The 19,719-nt window shown below is 41.6% G+C and overlaps 1 protein-coding gene across 1 annotated transcript; it reads right to left on the minus strand.

Moving 5' to 3' along the window:
- Positions 1 to 3,558: 3,558 nt before the first annotated feature.
- rnd1b (Rho family GTPase 1b) lies at positions 3,559 to 16,041 on the minus strand. The gene is made up of 5 exons (XM_049581133.1): positions 15,810 to 16,041; positions 15,190 to 15,277; positions 8,037 to 8,146; positions 7,717 to 7,851; positions 3,559 to 6,586 (listed from the first exon to the last, which is right to left on the minus strand). The coding sequence occupies exons 1-5, from the start codon at positions 15,927 to 15,929 to the stop codon at positions 6,341 to 6,343; spliced, it is 699 nt and encodes a 232-aa protein (XP_049437090.1). The 5' UTR covers positions 15,930 to 16,041; the 3' UTR covers positions 3,559 to 6,340.
- Between the last annotated feature and the right edge of the window lie 3,678 nt (positions 16,042 to 19,719).

Consider the following 19,719-nt stretch of genomic DNA (forward strand, 5'->3'; position numbering starts at 1 on the left):
CCTCATATTTGTGTTTATTTCCCAGTACAACAAAAGCACTGGTTAGGTTTAGATAGAAACATCATGGTTTGGCTTAACATTCACACGAGAAGTGAACAGCAGCCTCCCGGGTGAAAGTCCAGGGTTTGTTGGTCTCATCCACCATCTCTCCCACTTGCCCTATAGGGAATCTCAAGATCCTTATATTACATTGTTACCAGTGGCGGTTTGAAACTGCCAGTAGCGTATCATACCCTTGCCAAAGGTGTGATACACCGCGGTGTTTAGCAACTTGAGAACGGGCTAGGCTGCCACTGAGTGCTCCACCGCTGAGGTTTGTGTGTAGGCCAACCCAAAAGTTAGCATCACCCTGGTTCCCTCCACCAAAAGCCAATGGGATTTTTTTTTTGATTGCTGCAGAACATAAACTCTGTGACAAATAAAAGTTTATGATACGTACATGTTTTGTTCAGCATCATCACTTTGATGGTTTCTGAAGCATAAATGCAATCTCCAGAATTAAAAATCTAACCTTTGGCTGGAAAGGAACTACACCACAGTCAAGTTACTTCATTGTCAACACAATGAAGCCGTAAAGACGTGTTTGGTTTAGTCTCATTTAGCCAGTGTTAGCTACTGCCTTTTTTAAGACACGTAAAAGCTTCAAAATTCATGAGCAGGGTATTTACTAACCTTTTTCTCATAGGAAAGCATGAAATTCAATTAAGCTTGTGTTAACCACAGACCTTATTTCAGACAACTAAAAAAATATGCCCTTAGTTAAAGGAATAACATTACATTATCCCCTGTACACTTTTACAGGGCACAATACACATAGCCACTTCAACTGCATCCAGTTTACTTAAATTTACTGTTCCTCTTTGCTACATTATCATTCAGTATTGTTCAGCTGGCACCACCTTGCAGTCATCCCTCACTGCACAGTGTCATTACAGCTTATTAGCACAAGTACATCAGAAGAAGAGGCAATGTGAGGGCACATGTGCTGGTTGGCCTGTTGGCATCTCTGCCACATTCTGTGGCACCAGGCCAGTTTTAGACACCTCTGCAGCTGCAGCGACCAGATGTGGTGCGTTTGAAGACAGATGAGAGCAGCAGCCATTTGCATCTTTAGAAGAGACCGAGAAGCTGTGAAGATTTCCAACAACCTGTAAGGATGAAGGTGTGCCAGGTGCTTGCTATCTATCTATCTATCTATCTATCTATCTATCTATCTATCTATCTATCTATCTATCTATCTATCTATCTATCTATCCATCTATGAGAATGTTCATTACTTTCAAATTAATAACTTGGTTTTACTGCTCCATTAATCAACGCATGTATTATACTTTGCCCGTGGATGATATTAAAACTTTCTATCATTCTTTTCATGTTTATTATGCTGTTAATCATTTGCCTGTTACACATCTGACTGACACGTTTTCTTTTCTCAGTCTGTGATAATAACTCCCTGATAATCAGCCTCTATGATCTTAGTTCAGGGTTGAAGTAATCGAAAATGACAGTAATCCCCCATCCATCGTGATTTAAATTTGCTCTATCCTTAATGAGACATGCTCTGCATGCATGCGGTGACACGGAGCCTGTTAAAGGAATTATTAGTGCTGATAGAGTAGAAAAGATAAGCACCTCACTTCCTACAGAGATGATTGAAGTGATACACTAGTGGAGACATCTGTTCACTTTCATTAGAACACATCCAGAAGTGTGTGATCAGAAAAATGTCAGGAGGGTTTAAACTAGATGGGACTAATTTTCATATGTTAACAGTTTTTTTTTTCTAAAAAAGCTGAAGCTAAGAGAACTTGTGGATTGTCAATGCTATGTTCAGAGGCATCTCAACAGCCAAACGCAAATGTTGTATTTTCCAGGACTTTTCATGCAGTCAGACTAGGACACTACTGAATACTGAATTTATAAAGTGAGTGTACTTAAATATAGTTTTTCATACATGAATGTATTCTAAGGAGACTTGAAATATGTACTTGTATATGCAAATACATAATTGATCTCACCACCAGCTGTTTTATTTAGATTCTTGAGTAAATATATAAATTCACATTTGGATAATTTATGACAACACTGTGAGTCTATCTTACAGAAAGTCATCACAGAGAATGGTAGTTTTTCAGTAATAGCTTTTTTTGCACTTATGTGACTATTATGCTGTGCAAAATTCAGTTGGAGGGCAGGAAGTGAAAAACCCACATACTGCATGAACTTAATATAGAGAAAAATGACTACATAAAAGGGTTGGATGAACCTGCAGGCAGCAGGTATCATCAGGGAACTGAAAGTTGTGTTGGATGTGATCCATACAAAATGAAGAGAAGTGATTTTTCCCAAAACCTGACCGATTTTACTGGTGTTGGCAAGGTCGTCGTTATAGATTACCTCATCCTCCAGACCTCCTAACCTTACTAACATTACACAGCAGGTTGATGAAAGTGCACAAGAGTCTATGGGACTAGACCTATTTTTTGTGCAGTTGGGTCCATGATCGAAATAAACTGCCATCTTGTTTTTGGCAGCCTGAGTAGATGTGTTTGAGTATAACTGTCTTTTATATATCATGCACAGAGCACATGGATGTGTTGTTGTCAGGCTAGCTAATGTTAGCTAATTCTAGCTTCTATATTCTACCTGTGTGGTCAGCTGTTCCCAAATGTCAAGAAAAAATGCTGTTAAAAATCTGTGTCGTGGCTAAAAACATGGAAGAGTACAGTGTAGTTGAATTCAACTTGAGGGATGTTTAACACAATGCTTTAACCGTTGACATTAGTTTATTCCACTCCTCCAGACTGAAGACGGATGTTTTTGATCCACATCTGCTGCTGTTTCTCAGTGAGTTGTTTTTTTTAACTTCTCCCCTTTACATCCTACTATTTTTGGGACTTAAAGTGGCCCTTGTTTTTCCCAATTAGATAGATTGGAACAGCTGTAAACAGTGCTAATCACAGGCATTTGTGCAGTGTTGGAAGTCATTGCCTGCCCCCCATCTGGACAGCGCATCAATGTATGATGTCATGTGCAAAGAAGCGTTTAATTGGCCAGACTGTTCTCATGCACTGTTTGTGCATATACCTACAAAATGTTATGAACCACAATGCACGTATATCCCATGTTATCATGAGTCAGTAATTTGTGGAGAACCCATGTAATTGAGGAGGCTGTGATCACATGAGCAATGAGTTGACCAGGGTAAAGAAAGTAGTCTGCATACTGACGTAGGTGGAGTAGTGGATTGGTCACAAAACACAGGACTTTTCAGCACATGACGTTTCCCCCAGGAGACCAGACGGTTTTGGACTGTGTGAAACCAAGTGAACTTTGATTCATCTTTAAGGTATATCATCACCATGTTTCTTTTCCTAAACCTGACCTATGTAATGTTATGTTAAGTGTGTAACGTTATTTATGGAGTGCTATTGCATTACATAACACACAAACCGTTGTGTGAGGACTTTTGAATTGTTGACAACATACATTTTAAATGACAGGAGAACAACATTTCAAGGGTGCCGGACAGGGCAAGCTTTATTAACACAGCAGAAACAAAACCAAAAAACAGAAAGCCAAAAAAATAAAAGAAAAGGGGAAAAAAAATTCAATTTTCCAAAATAGATTTTAAACAAATGTACATGTCAATCAAAAAAAGGCAAAAAAAGCTACCAAATAAATATTCACATCAACAACAATATTTTCATGAGACATCCTCATAGATGTCTTACAATGATTATAAAACAAGAGACAGTATGTACAATCATACAACTTTAATAGGACATGCTTAGGAGTTTGACTGCACCATTGTACCACACACTGACTACAACACAAAGGCTGCATATTAACTGACAAGGTCCGTGAGCCGCCCATCTATCCCATCATCAGAAGGCCTGGCATCAGCTCCCTAACCCAAAGGAAAATATTAAGAAACGTCTTGTTTGTAACAAGCCTGGCAATAAATGCAGAACTGATGCTGTAATAATGGATGTGGGGATGTCTGTTTGTGAGCCAACCCTCTCTGTCCACACAACCAACCCGAAAAGCCAGTCTCTGTTTCCTATGCTGAATTGTTGCTAGGCAATGCTGAGGAATTTGGTGTGTGAACATGAACTGGAAGCCTTTGTGCAAATCACCACTTTAAGTTCCTCCGACTACCGGGGGGCAGTCCACAGCTCCATAAAGACGCTACAACCATCTCAGAGATATTTCCAAAACAACACCGGGACTCACATCATGCACTTAAATACCAAAAAAGAGAAAAGAAAATACACATCAATCAAATGAACAAAGAATGGAAAAATAGCTTTCTTTGGACAGGGCCAGCCTGTGCATTTTGATTACTTGTTCTCCTCACGTTATTTCCTTTTTTCCCCACTCACTAGCCCTTTTTACAAGATGATTGTTAGACTTTTGAAGTAGATTTCCAATTTCGAAAACATATACTGCACTGTCAACTCACTCAAGCAGCTTATTTAAGTCCTGCCGCCTCAATACTTCTTATTATGATTATGTAAAATTGACAGCAAAGTCTAGCATCTTCAACTCAAAGAGCACTGTTCCCTCTTATTCACATACTCTCATCTATTTCATAGCAGGACATCGTCATTGGTTTTTCTATATACCAGTGGCTACTTAGACGGAGGAGGAGGGGCAAACACAGATCAGCAGCCTCTTTGTACAGCAGAGATGATTTCAGTTCAGTCTATAACATGGATGTCCATGGAGCGCAGTAGCATGACAGTAATCACAAAGCTGCATCTTTATTGCCGCACAGGTTACCTTGCATCACAAGCACTTAAATCATTATTGCTTTATGGTTAGAAGCACAGAGATCAATGCTGCACACACACGTAACCATGAAGCCAAAGATTTAAGCTCAGAAAAGGGGTCAAATTTTTGCTCCGTAGTCGTCGTAACCTACAGTAAGTGCTGCTTATTGGAGGTCAATAGATTAACAAGAGTGTACGACACAAAAACTAGAGTCATCTTGGAAGAGGAGAGTCAGGTTGGGGGTGCTACATTGGATTGTTGCAAACGAGAGAAAGCCAAAGGCATTTAACAGTAGTCCAAAAATCTCACTGACTTCCGGGAACATGATATGAAAGGCATTTTTCAAAACTGCATACCATTTGAGAATTGTTGAAAACCTGTCAACAAGGCAATGCTACAAATCTTTTCTGAAGAATATTTGAAACTGCAGACCAGATTTTTTCCCATTAGCAGTCGGCCTGACTTAAGTAGGCGTTTTCCTATGCTTTTAAATATGCCTCATAACACTGTGACTGGCATCAATAACCAGCCACAGCTTCATAAATAACACTCGACAGCTCGGCATTGAGCTGTTTTTATGCTCCTGGTCACAACAAAAGCATATTTTCTCATCCATTAAAATGTGTCTGTCCCATCACCCAAATTGTATTTTAAAATCGACACCAGCTGTGACAGCAGAGACACCGGAAGCCCAACTACACTTCACTTTATTATTATTTTTTTTTTTTGCATCTCGTCATTTCTGCAGTCATTTTGTACGCACAGAGCCTCTTCAGCCTCCTCCACTTAGTCCACTGAAAGGTTGTGGAGCACCGCTGTCCAGAGCTACACAACCATGCATCAACAATCCATGCAGGTTGAACTAGTCTAGACTGCTGTCTGCACAGCAGCCTGCGCTCACAGCTCTTATCCCTGCTCTCATCACCACTGAGACAATGAGAACAGCTCTCTATGTAATAGCTCTCGCTGTGGTTTGTCCCACTACTCCCTCTACATCTCTGTGCTTTCACAGGCCTAAATGGGGACACCAGCGACAAGCTATTTCACACCTCACACACCTTACTAAGAGGGATGTACAGGATTTTGCTAATTCCTGACGGTTTCATGCTAGATTTATTTTTGTACTTAGAAAAATATCCATTGAATTGTCTGAGAGGCATTTACATCACAAGATTAAACGTCACACGTTGCACATTTCCAATTTGGACAAAATCAACATGTGCCTAGAGATAGTAAAATCAGACAGATGTAACACCATTGTAGTTGCATACTGTTTTACAGGTGAAAAGAAATGATAGCTCGATGATCAAACCTTGACTGATATTGTTTGTTCGAAAGCAAGATAAACAGTAGTGGAAAAAGATGGATGTGCGCTAAAAGGTTCAGGAGCAAGTGGACAGCGAGGTGTCCACCTCTTCTGAGGGGTGTTTGGTTTCTGGGGGGGTGAGGGAAGGATTCAGCAGGAAGCCCTGATAAAACCATCTTGCCCACCCCCCCTTCCCCGAGACCAAAGAGGCAGGGGCTGGGGGTTGCATGTGAAGACTGTAACCCAAGAGGTCTCCACTCACATGACCGAGCAGCTCTTGGCCTTCTCCTTCTTGAAGGTGGAGGAGAGCAAATCCGACTTGCTGGGCAGGTGAAGAAGTCTTTTGGAGAGGCGGCGGGTGGGGCTGGGCTTAGGGAGAGGCTGCAGCTTGTTGATGCAGGCCATCGCCGCTGTGCGGAACACGCTGTGGATGCTTTTCTCCGAGGTGAACGCTGAGCACTCCAGGTATGCCTCTGCACCCAGCTGCTTAGCCATAGCAGAACCCTGCAATAAATGTAATGAGTGATGAAGGGTGCTGCTCATGACGTCCTTTAATATATTTTCATAGGTTTCTATGTGCACCAGGGTCACTATGTAATGTTGAGTTCAGGAGGAAATACCCCTGCAAACTCATTAAGTCAAATTAAAAATAAGGGAGCATGCCACCAGTGACTCCTCTAGGTGATGATTTATGATATTCTTTACCCCTTTGTCTTCATAAAAAGACACAATAGGAATTACTGATATTTATAATTTATCAACTGCCATTGTAATCATAATGTTTTTCAAGGAATAAATGGGTCAGATTACCAAAATGATTCTGACATACTTGAAGATACAAAAGCAAGAATTAAAGCAACAACATAAAAGTTTCCAAACTGCACTATTTGCACTATATAGCTTACTTTTGGATGTGTGCTGCTTATGGTCTGGGACCAGGTTGTGTTCCATCAAAACAGGGGAGTCAAAATTTCCTAGTTCTAATTTGGAAATTTCAACTGGAACGCACCCTGAAGTCAGATTTCCAAGTTGTAAAGTTGGGAGAACCTCATCAACCACAACTTCAACTGGAGTGAAAGCTTATTACCACATCTGTCTTATTTGTGTCTCATTAAATCAGTTGTACACACAATACTCTCTAACGTCTATCTGTGGACATGTTGCTACGGTATTTGTATGCACAAATTACTGCTTATTGCTTTGCTACCCTAACCTAACTAGAGCAAATCCCACTGTAAAATAACATTTTTCCAACTTGTTAAACTGGAACACTGTCAATTTAGGTGTAACATCATTCCCAGCTCTGGCTTACAACTTTAAAGGTAATAGGAATGCTGCAAAAGTTCAGACCTCGCCTGCGTGCTGTGGCCAGGAAAGTCTCAAACACAGTAAAATAAGAAGAGAATAAGAGAATACAGGCAGAGGGCAGAGTCTCTGTGGATAAATACACTGCCACACACTCATGGGTCATAAGTGATGATTGAGAGGGATCACTTTTGTATGAGTCTTTACAGTGTTTTTCAAGAAAATCCCACACAGTATACCTATATAGTATAAAGTTTAGTTGTCATACATGTTTTTGTCGATGTTTTTAATCTGGGTATTGACTCTATTTGTTACTTCTTGTGTCTCACCTGCTCATACGTCATGGGAGTCTGTTTCTGATTGGACAGCTCCATCAGCGTGCAGACATCTGTGCGCAGGTCGGTCTTACAGCCAATGAGCAGGATCCGTGTGCTCGGACAGAAGTCAAGAATCTCAGTTTTCCACTGTGAATACAAAAGGACAGTCAGTTCAGAGGATCCATTTTGCCAAAGTGTATAGTACATAATGACCTTCACATACATATTAGACAGTTCGGTGGCATATTTTAACAAAAACAAGCTATATATGAAGAAACTGCTGATATTCAGTGCGACAATGGGACACAAAAGAGAAGTACTGAAGCCGTTACCTTCTTCAGACTGCTGTCCACAGTGTCTGGACGGCTGATGTCAAAACACAGCAAAACTGCATCTGAGTCACTGTAGCAGAGAGGCCTCACGTTATCGTAGTATGGAGAACCTTGAGGAGCAGAAAATAGAGAATTTAAATGGGGATAAAACACACAAAGGCATTTCTGATTTCAAGTTTCAGGTGCCATCAGTGATTTCAGTACAGCCCCTTTTAATCACAGGGACTCAAAGAAGAATGAGCGCAGTGCTGACTATTGCTGATTTGTGACGTTTAAGAGGAATCTAGTCCATTCTTTTGAAATACCGACAAAGGTTCTCAGTGTTTTTGTTATTTTTGTGCTGAAATGGTAACACACTTGTAGTTTCCATACTTTGTAGTGCTTTAAAGTTTCTCTGTAAGTTTTTTTTTGTTCCTGAATGTCTGATGGAAAAGGATATTTTGATTCACACATTCAAAGGTATATTTTTATATCACAGGCACAAGGGTTGAGGCTAAATTTGCTTTGAAAAATGTTTAAGAGTGCATAATTTGAGCCAATGATTTATTCGTTTTAAGTGGAGATAGTTTCAGGAATCGATTGCTGTGACAACAGGCAGTTTGTCAGGGCAAAAAGGGTGATGGAGCAGCGGAGTGGCGGAGGCAGAGCAAGAGAATACAGCTGCAGGGATTATGTGCAATCGGCATCACTCCTCCTGCTGAGCCTCACTTTGCTGTCCCTGCAACTGCTCTTTTCCCTGCTCCTATATCCTCTGCTGGCATTTCAGAGGGAGAGAAGATGACAATCGAGCACTAAATCCTCATTGATCTTCTCTTGCAGTAGATTACGCAAGTGGAACGGTGGGGCTCGGGGCAGGCAGACGCTCCCACTCATGCTCAGAATCCTTAAGTAAACCACCCACCCCCCAAAAAATCCTCTGCTCTGCGCGCAATACCTCCAGTCCCTCTGTTACCACAGCAACAGCCTTGGAATCCACCATCTACATCAGGCATTCCTCCCACCTCTCCATAAAGGCTCGCTTTAACTGCCAATCAATCATTTTACACCGCAAACTGCCCACCCACCTACTGTTGGGGACATTCCTCCGCTCTGCAACAGAGTTGGGGACCACAGACATTCATCCACATGGTAACACCACACCTTATTATGACACACAAACTCAGTATTTAAATTTGGCAGCAACCTCAGGTCTGTGATCAGATGAAACAGAAGAGGAGCAGCTCAATGGGATTAACGTGTTTACTTTGGGCTCGGTGTGAATCCCAAAAGGGATTCAGCATTCCTCTTATAGCTACAGAAAACAAAAGCAGGCTGTGTAATCACTCATTAGATATTACACAACCATCCTAATTGATTTACAGCGTGGAAAAACAATGCATCAGACGAAAACATATGAAAAAGCACACGCAACATGGATGTGTGCATACAGATCAGTTTCATGAATACTTAATGATTTTTCCACATTATCAAAGGGTAAAACTGAATTTGCCAGCTGCCGGGCGCTGTGAGTGGAATAATGACAAGCTGCGATGAAATTCCTCAGGGCTCAATGTCCTGAAGAAAGTAAACATCGCAGCAAAGGAACAAAGGCACACGCTTGTTGTATTAAAACTGGGGTTCTGTGCCTTTGGATAGAAAAACGACTTTGTTCTACTCTTAAGTAGCGAATTAACTGAAACATTCTGATTAAAGCAAATGACTTGCTGTGTTTGTACAAAGAGGACAGACGTCGCCACCTTAAGAATGCAAATGACATTATTGCCCAAACACTATTTACACCTAGGGCTGGAGTAGGAAAGCCACGCTCATCTGTGAGACAACTTTGCGTTAGCTGACTGTGAAAATTGACACACATTAAAATCAGAGCAATTAGCACCACTAGGATGATGAGTCTGTGTATGTGTGTGTGAGAGTGTGAGTGTGAGTGTGTGTGGGGTGACTCTGAGGTGTTTCATAGGTTGAGTCAGGGGGGCAGGGCGCTTTATAAATCTTCTCAATCTCCCTCAAGGGGTTATCACAGAGCCGGGAACCTGGGTGTGATTCTGCATTAAATGGCCACTGATCTAAATGCAGCAATCAATGGAAAGTTGCACAGGGGGTCCAAGAGCCTTTGCAATTAAAACTGACAAATTAGTTACCCTGTCAAGAGGGAGGGGAGATGGAAGGGACGTCTAGGATGTTTTTTTTCTCCACAGAAATGGATTTTATCATTTATTTTGGACAAAGGATTCATGGTTCAGTGGGTGTATTTATCCTATCTTCAAAGGAATTAAATAAAAAATGGTATGAATGTGTAAATATTAGTATTTGAAGCTCCACAGTGTACTGTTTGGGTACAGTAGCAGCCTTGGCAGCACTCTCCCGACACTCCAGGACCCAGTTTCTAATCCTGGAAGAAATAGCTCAGTCTATTGTGGCAAGAAAAAGCCAGGAGGAAGAGAAGAGGGAAAACAGGAGTGTAGCCTACTGAGGGAGATCACAAAGAGCTCTCCTATGCCATTAATCCTTCACCCCCTGCAGTCTGATATCACAGAGTACCAGTCTCTGTCTCTTCCCTCCTTCCCTCCATTGCGACAACCCAAAGAATGGCTTGGGTAGATCAATACACATGCAGAGCCCAAGCATGCTCCAAATGTTCCCTTTCTTCTTTTTTCTCAACAGCATGCCTCGACAACAGATGGAGAGTTTCTGAGGCATGAAACATGGAGAGTGAGGCTCACTAACTGGGGAATGGAGGGAAAAGAAAAGAGCATAACTAAATTCCTGCGGCTGAGCTCAGCTCCATCCGTCTTGATGGTGTGGTGCCCAGAGCTATGTGTCGAGGTGAAAATTGGGCCAGAGCAGGAGTAGGCTTTGCAGGCCGAGACGACGGGCCTTGTGGTGGAGCATACAGGTGGGGGAGGGGAGGATCTGCTTTTTCCAAGTGTACGGGAGTAAGACTGTGAGTGTATTTTTGTGCATGTGTGCTAAATCAACTGAGCGACATAGCACGTCTTCATCATTAGCACACTCCTCTCCTACAGTGAGAATGCAGGGGTCAGACAGATTAATGATCCAGTGATGGGATGACTCACAGATTTGGGGATGAGAGTAGCCCTGCCCCTCCACCCACACTTAGCCGACTGGGAGCTGCTGCTGCTGCTGCTGCTGCAGCAGCTGATAACTACGGACTTCACAGCCAGGCCAAAAAACACACTACATTGCGTCAGACAGTTGTTCCTTGGCTTCACATGCCAGAGCCAGTGAGAATCAGAGCTGAAGACCCCTGCAGGGAGAGAGAGGATGGCTCTTTGTTCCTGAACATCACCACGTCTGAGCTGTTAACAAGCTTTACTTTGTAACTTGACACTGTCAAAGCTCATCACACTCTGGATTTTGGAAGTTGACTCAAACAGCAGATGGTTTAAAAAATTTAAACCAAAGCCTTGATGTGCATTCAATTAAAAGTGTTTTCTGCTTACAAGCTTTCGCAGCATCATAGCCAGAGCCTCTGAGGTAAAAACTGTCAACCCTGTGTATGTTCAGAGACAAAGTTTCTCTCAGATAACTAAACACTACATTCTTACACTGCATAGGCTTCAGAAGGAGGTTGTGGAGGATGGTGGGCGTATACAGTGCAGGACTTTGACACCATGTCCAGAGTCCTGTCTTAGGTTTAGGCAACAAATGCACTTTATGCAAGGGTTAGGGAAAGATTGTGATGTGGGTTACATTCTAATAAAAAGGAATTAAAAATAAAATGCTGTAGTCACTACGACTAGGTACTGTCTTGCAAGATTGCCTTTTTTGGTGGGGAAACAACTGAAATATGTTTTTAGTGATCATTTTGCTAATTTGTTCAGTATCAACATTTTTGCAACCTGACAGATACGTTAATTAGCAACATTTCCTTATTAAATTAATAAAAAACATAATTTGCATTTTGTTTCCCTCCTAACAGATTTGTTGTTTCAAAGTTCTATGAGAAAGGGCTGAAATTGTTTAAATGTTAATGCTAATACCAATCAGTTAACCCAGTCTGTTGAAAAGATTTCATCTGCCTCTAGTCTAGAACTCTAAAATAATGCAATTGTATTCCTTATCCTTTATTTTAATCAAAAATGGATCCAGTGCTTAAACTATTAATCAGTCAAGTGATTTGTTACTTGAAAAAAACAAAATCCAAGGCAACTCTTCTCTGGTGTAAAAGTTAAAAGGCCTTTATTTAATGGCTAGTTCATGATGAACATTAAAATCACCAACATGTTTCGGCCAAGCTCACTGGCCTTCATCAGGGCATGAGTGATTTGTTGCATTGGGTTATCATTGGAGTCAGTTATTATGACACAAATGCACATGTTGTAAATATTTATGGTGATGTGCCCACTGTGTCCCCCCCAAAAAATCTCCACCTATGATTGTGCAGACTGTTGGTCCGATAAAACAATCAAATTGCTACTTTTCTCTACTCTGATGATTTATAGATCAAACTATTCATCAACTATTGGATCAATAGTTAAAATAATCTTTAGTTGCAGCCCTCAAACAGACTGAGCCCTGAAAATGACTTACAGCTGAGTGGCTGTTAGAAAACGACTGACATATATCCATTAACGTGATTATTGTCTATTAACAGTGCCTCTCTTTTACAGTCATACAGATTGTTTAACGTGATTATTGTCTATTAACAGTGCCTCTCTTTTACAGTCATACAGATTGTTTCATCAGCTCAAATGGATATTGGGTTCATTACATATCAATCCTGTTCATTAATCATTTGATGAAATGATTATATATATACAGTTTCTTCTAAAACTCAAAGGCTTTATCAGCAAGACCATTCAACCTGAAATAAATTACCCACTAACACCATAACGAGATTCATTATCCACTATTCATGAGTTACAGCCACTGGACACTGTTCTCCTTCCCCTCTTTCTCTCCTCCCCTGCATGTCCAATCGGACCGGGCTGATTAAAACCGGTGGATTGATTTTGGTCTGTAAATCCATGGCGGGGCTGGGAGAAGGAGCTGCCTGCCATGTGGAGCCGGTGATGAGGTCAGTCCAATCAATGAAGGGGAGTCGGGATAATGAGGAGACCCTCTCAGTGTGGTGGGGCCGCAGCGGCACAACTCCACGCAATTAGAGCAAATTACAGTAGGAAGAAGAAACAGTACAGTGTGACCAACAAATAGCACCGGTGCCTATCGTCCATCACCGGGAGCTTGACATGAGATACATGAGAGTCATCCATAACAAATGATGTGGGGGAGGGGTGACGTAAGTTTTCCTCTCTGTGGAACAAGAGAGTGAGAATGTGGTCTTTAAATCAAACCTAAAGCTGGTGGCAAATAAAAATATTTACATTACCATTAGTAACTTCCTGTGATGCCTTTCGTGGCTGATTTAATTCAGTAATTTCAACTGTCTGAAAGACATGTGTACTACATACATTATTGTGTCTGTATCCAGGGTTGCACCAGTTTCATGGTATACTGTGGTATTGGACAATGGAGACAAAATGCAGACTATTTACACATACTTCCATAAAAATGGTTTCAAGTGTCAATACATTAATGGGTTTGTTCAACCAAAAAACCCCTCTGTTTTCTTTCCTTTAAGACTCATTGCAACATATATTAAAAAATAAATGTGCACTACTACATACCATGATAATGGACACCAGTATATTTTCTGAGATGGTTGTTTCACTGTGTAAATCTCACTCTGTTGCAACCCTAGCTGTACTGCATGGCATGTGTTTGTTACCGGGTGTGTTTATTGTTCCTTGTAATGCAAATTAGCCAGAAACTAACTGGTGCAGTTTTGGATTGTGCGTGGATAACGAGGAAGCAACAAAGAAAGGAGTCAACAGAGGGATGAAAAGAGTTGAAACAATTAAACATATGAAGGACAAAAGTGTAAATGGGAACAGAAAGTGACAGGATGCAGAAAGAAACAAAGTAAGAAAGACAGACAGACAGCATGTCAGACTCATTGGGTTGGTCAGAAGGGGTGGCCCAGTGGACCTATTCAGAGTCTTAATCCTCTGCATCATGCTGTTCTAGTGGGTGACCCAGAGCAGCATATGGAGGCAAATGCAGGTCACCAGAGTTTCTGAGCTGCCTCCTGTCTGTCTGCTCCAGAAAACCTTCCTGCTCAACAGGATGTCCCTGTGTGCCCATCATCCCCCGGCACCAGGCCCACTCCTGCTGGCCATACCAAAGGTCCACAGTCTGAGATTAAAAAGCAGGATTTGGTCTGGGGAGGGAATTACACTCACTTTTTTTTCCCCCTGTTGCTGCTTTTGGATAACGGAGGGAGGGTAAACCAGGAGACCAGAGTAAATACTGCATCATCTCAGACAAGTGGGTCTGTTACGTAAAGGATTTGTTGTACGCAGACACGCAAAACACACGCGCACACGAGGCAACTTGCAGTGACCTAGTGAGGCTGCAGATACATCCGGCACGGGTGAGGATGGAGAGGGGAACCATTGTGCAGTGAGCATGAAGGGAATCAAACAGGTGCTGCAGACCCGTGTTCACAGTATCCAGGTCAACACAACTAACAGCGGATCCCCCGGGAGATCCACACTGACACATTGACCCTCTTTTTCACGCTTAGGGTAAATGAACATACGATGCACAAAGTCAGCAATAACAACAAGTGAAGCGGAATAATCCCTGTCTCTTTCTGCCTAGTTTTCAGTGAAACACACTGGGCACAGACATGTACTTGTAGATCTGTAAATACTGTCTCCTGCCACATGCAGAAATGCATCAGATGATATAACAAAAATTAAATCAGCTGCAATATTGAGATTTGGAAGATGATGGAGAAGCTGCAGCTCAACAAGTGCACATTTCTGCATCAATGATGGATGGAAACAAAGAGTACTAGGCCTGCCTATTAGCCTTTATGTAATCAAACACCACTTCCACGTTGTGTCCTTTATTCCAAGATGAGAATGGTCATGAAAATTACATTTCTTGCCTCTAAAAGAAGAACATCTAGATAAAAAAAAATCCAAGATGTAGCTCTGCTTTCAGCTGAGATAGATGCTCATTATATTCACAGCGCATTGCCTAATATTCTCCTTCAGTGCTGCAGGCAGAATACAGGCCATGATAGGCCAGACAGACAGACAGAGGGAAAAAGGTGATCAGTTACCTGAAGTGTCCCACAGACTGAGCTCCACTCGCTGCTCCTCCAGCTCCAGACAGGCTGTGTAGTTTTCAAATACCGTGGGCACGTAGGTCTGGAGAGCAATTAGCAACATGGTGCCATTAGTGGGGAGGTGTCAGTCAGTCAGCTACAGGTAATGGGATTTATCTGGCTAATTAGTGCAACACGCAAACACGCACAGAGGGTTTAATCAAATAGTAACACTCAGATTAAGATATTTTTCTCCCCCTCAGTTTGGATGAATTTCGGATCAATCAATCACATGAATCACTGCAGCTGCAAGAAACATTCTGCACAGACAAATATAACATGAATTATCCATGTATGCGTAAAGAATAGTCTACATTTCCACTGATCATGCGATAAAAAAGCAAATGCATCACAAAGTATTACGGTAAATGCAGGCAAAATTCACAGAGAGGACGATTTTTAAAGAAAATGCGCATGAAAACTGAGTGTCTGCAGCATGCGCACTGCTTTTCTCTCTGCCACATTGACTCATTTGAACAAACTTAACATCGTAAATATCAGCAAAAATACAAAACAGCTTATGTGCATTCACATTATGTTCATTTCTCACTATCTGGAGCCACATTAGAGCATACCTCTGGATAACAATCCTTCGCCAGGACTTGCAACATCGCCGTTTTTCCGCATTGAACGTCTCCCACAAGAACCAGTTTACATCTCACCACGAGCGGCTGTGTATTTCTCCTTTCCTTCATGGTGGTAATGATGGTCCAGTGTTTGTTGCACAAAATATGTAAAAACAAGAAGCAGAACAACACAAAAAAATCGTCCTAGTGTGATGGAGCGTCCCGGTGTCTAGTTCTCGGAGGATGCTCGCAGTTGATCTGATTGAATTTGCCACTGCGGCTCTTTATACAAGCGAGCAGCAGCCAATAGGAGCTCTCCATTCCACAGGCTTTCTAACATCCCTGTACTGCACTCTGTTCTCAGAGAGCAGAGACAAGTTGTTTTGTCTAAGATGATACAACAGCTGCGTTATGAGCAGAGATTTAGTAAAATACTTTAGTCAGAATACTGTGCAAGATTTAATTTTAAGGGACATATATTAATTCGTGTTTACCTGCAAACTAAATTAACTGTTATGAACAATTAATTTCCAATCATTTAATCTAAAACTGCTTTAACTTTAATATCTGGGGCTCATGAATTACAGCACAAAGCAGCCGGTCACTGCAGACTTGTCTTTGTCACCTGTGGGTCCTGGCTGTCACTTGGTCTGCTGCAAATTGATTGATTAGATTGACTTGACTGGCTGGATCAATAGCACAGCACTGGCCGAGGACAATGGGGCTGATAGACCAAGCCACAGTGGACTAATTAGTTTGCTTTGATCTGCACTACAGAGACAAGACGATTTTATCTAAACAGCTCAGATTCGTCCTTCTGAAATTTGCTCTCGTTCTTTGACAACTGGGCTGAAATTCCCTGTCTCAGATTTAGTGTGAGGACAATGATGTTCTCAGACGTGGTCAATTTCCTCTTAAAACCAACATTTCTTACTGCCCTATAAAGGACAGATACGTACCATTTCAAGATTGTTTCAGTGACTGCTGATCAAAAGGCGGTGTGACTTGTGTTACCACCATGTCAACATGCAGTGGGCTGGTGTGAAGCCCCCTGATAGGTGACCAGCTATCGGCTGCCCACAGGGTCAGGTCAGAGGTCCTTCCTCTCACTTGTGCTGGTAAAACCCCTGGAGACACAGGCAGACACTGACTTTCACACCCTGAAGGTTATTACTGTATGGAAACAGCATCTCATTGTTAGGAAAAGGAGAATTAAAAGATAAAAGTCAATTAGCCGCCTTCCTCTGTGTCTGGCAGCCTATTAGCTAATTTACTTACTGTTGCCAATCAGAGCCCTTGTGGTTGTTGCCCCAGTGGGTCAAAGCAATTTGCCTCTGTTCATAAACAGCCCATATCATTCATCCCCCCATGCTGGGATCTGTCTCTGCTTTACAGCCCAATATGTCTTGTTGTCATCGTACACAGCTTTGATTTGTGGGGGTTGTGTCTGCATGCAGGAGAGGAAATGTTTTGTATTGCTGTTACCGTTTCATTTGACAGACTGCACATTCTTTCTTTGTTCATAGTATTTCTCTGTGAGAAGAGCGTGTTTTTTACACCTGCCTTTTAAATGAATGTTGTGAAATAATAATGGTTATTATCAGTGGAAAAACACAACACAGCACAGGGCAAAAAAACAGGCACTTTGCTGTAATACAATTTCATGTTTGGCTAGATTTTATATAAATTAAGTTTTTAAAATTACTTTAGTGTTTATCCTGCAGAAGGATGGAAAAACCTCAGTAACAGCTTTGATGCTGGTGCCAAAGACTGCTGAAGCCGTTATGTAATTTCAAAAAGGTAAATCAGTGCACTAAAAAGGAAAAGAAAGACAGCTTTGAGAAAGAAGGCAGCTAAATCTTTCAAAATACAGGGGGATGAACACAACTTGCTTGCTACAGAAGGGATTGATATTGATATGTAACTTGGTTAGCTAGTTGATATTATAATAGTTAGCATGCTGATAATTGAAGCAGCGTTCAGATTCAAACAAGCAGCAACCTCCAGGACTGAAACATGAGCCCAAGAATGCCAAAACTGCAGTTCCTCAAATGGCCACTTGAGGCTGGCTCCAAGAGTGAGTCAGTCCCCACAGACCCTTGTGTTGAAATGCCCAACTTCACAGTAGAAATAAACATGTTTACAGCGTGGTACAAAAAATGGTTTTGGTCTCTGTAGCTAACTTCACTATTCATTCATGTGACAACGTTGGTTAGGTAAGGTAGCCATAGCCCCAAATTCACAGAGAAAGCCTTTAGGTGTACATGTAGGCGTAGCTACTTCAGTGTGTTTTCAGTTCATGAAAGTTAAAGCCTAAAAAAATTTTTGGTCAGCATTTGGTTGTACTAAAAGTGCTGATGTTCAGTTCTTTCAATGAATGCATTTTGATTTAATTTTTTTTAATAGTAAAAATTAACATTAGCATAATCACAGTTAACCATAGACTGTAAATGAGCAGTCCTAACCAAGCTAGCAGTTAGCATTAGGGTTAGCCTCACCTTCTCATCCAAGTATGATCCCTTCTTGCACCAAAAATCCAAAATGGTGACCGTCAAAATGCCAAACTCAAGTCCTCAAAATGTCCACAAACCAATGGGTGTTATGTCCAGTTTTTTTTTTTTTACAGTCAGTGGTTTCAAGCCTTTTTGTAAACATATGGATTGTGCCTTTAAGTTTTTTCAAGTTTTCATGGGATATTTCCATGGTTCCAAGAAACTGGGCAAACACTTATTCACTTTAATTCAGTAATAAAGCAGGATTTTGGTGAGGTCTACTTCTTGGAACACAGTAATCCTTTCTCAGTGTGGGGCCCAGAGTGAGACAGCTTTCCATGTTGTCTTATTCCCAGTAAGTGTGTAATGGAGACCTAAAAACTGACAGTCGTTGTTTGTCGTTTAGAGTAAAAGCTTCACGAAGAAATTTCAGAATGTGGAGAAAAAAGGGTTGAAATACACTGAGATGTGAGATTGTCCAGCTTTAATGCATTATAAACACCTGATTGATGACTTGTACAGGCGTGACAATGGATGCATTGAAGAGGGAAGGGGCCCTCTTGAGCTTCATATGTACAGGGCTCATATTTTTATGCTAAGCCGCTGATTAGTCGGGAATAAAACTTTAGTACAGGAAGATAGAAACAGTTGAGAAGAAAAGTTGCAGACGATGAACTCTCTCTAACCCTTCTAAAATAGCTGCAATGGATACAGGGATGTCCGTGAAACCACCACAGAGCTCCTCTGATGGGACAGGGAGAGACAGGTGGCGGTGAATAATCATCAGGCATAAAGTGACACCTTCCAATATGGCTGACACTAGAGGATGAGTAGGAGGATACGGGGGCGGGGGGGGGTTACTACTGGCAGGATAAAGCATTGGCGCCTTAAAGCATCACACTTCTATGTATTTGGTGACAGCGTTGGTAATTACCATCAACACAATGAAAGAGTGACAGCAATATACACATGGCAAAAGCTGAGTCACTTTCCTTCTCACTGGATCCTCAGGCAGTTACAAACGTTAACAGGGAGACTTCCTTGTTTTGCTGCCACAAACTCATCAGCAGATGGTGTTGTAACCCAGGATTAACATGACTTTCACATGTGATAGCAGCAATTTAGAACAACTCATGTTAGATCAACCAGAGAGGGAATGTCAAGCTGCCTATCAATAAAACGTGGCATTATGAGTGCAGAACAGATGGTAAATGATGATCATATGCAGATAGAGGTGGGAATATCGTGGGTCTCTGTAGGAAGTGGAGCTCAAGTGGAATTATAATGAGTGGGACATGGGTGCAGTTATGAATGATTTGAACAGACTGTAGCTCATCAAAAAAGCATGTGTGGACTGATTAAAGAGAGTTAGAACATGCCAAAGGTCCCTACTTCTCATGCATATTGACTTATATCTGACCTCGCCT

This window comes from Epinephelus fuscoguttatus, linkage group LG7 (genome assembly GCF_011397635.1).
Source record: "Epinephelus fuscoguttatus linkage group LG7, E.fuscoguttatus.final_Chr_v1".
Classification (NCBI taxonomy): domain Eukaryota; kingdom Metazoa; phylum Chordata; class Actinopteri; order Perciformes; family Serranidae; genus Epinephelus; species Epinephelus fuscoguttatus.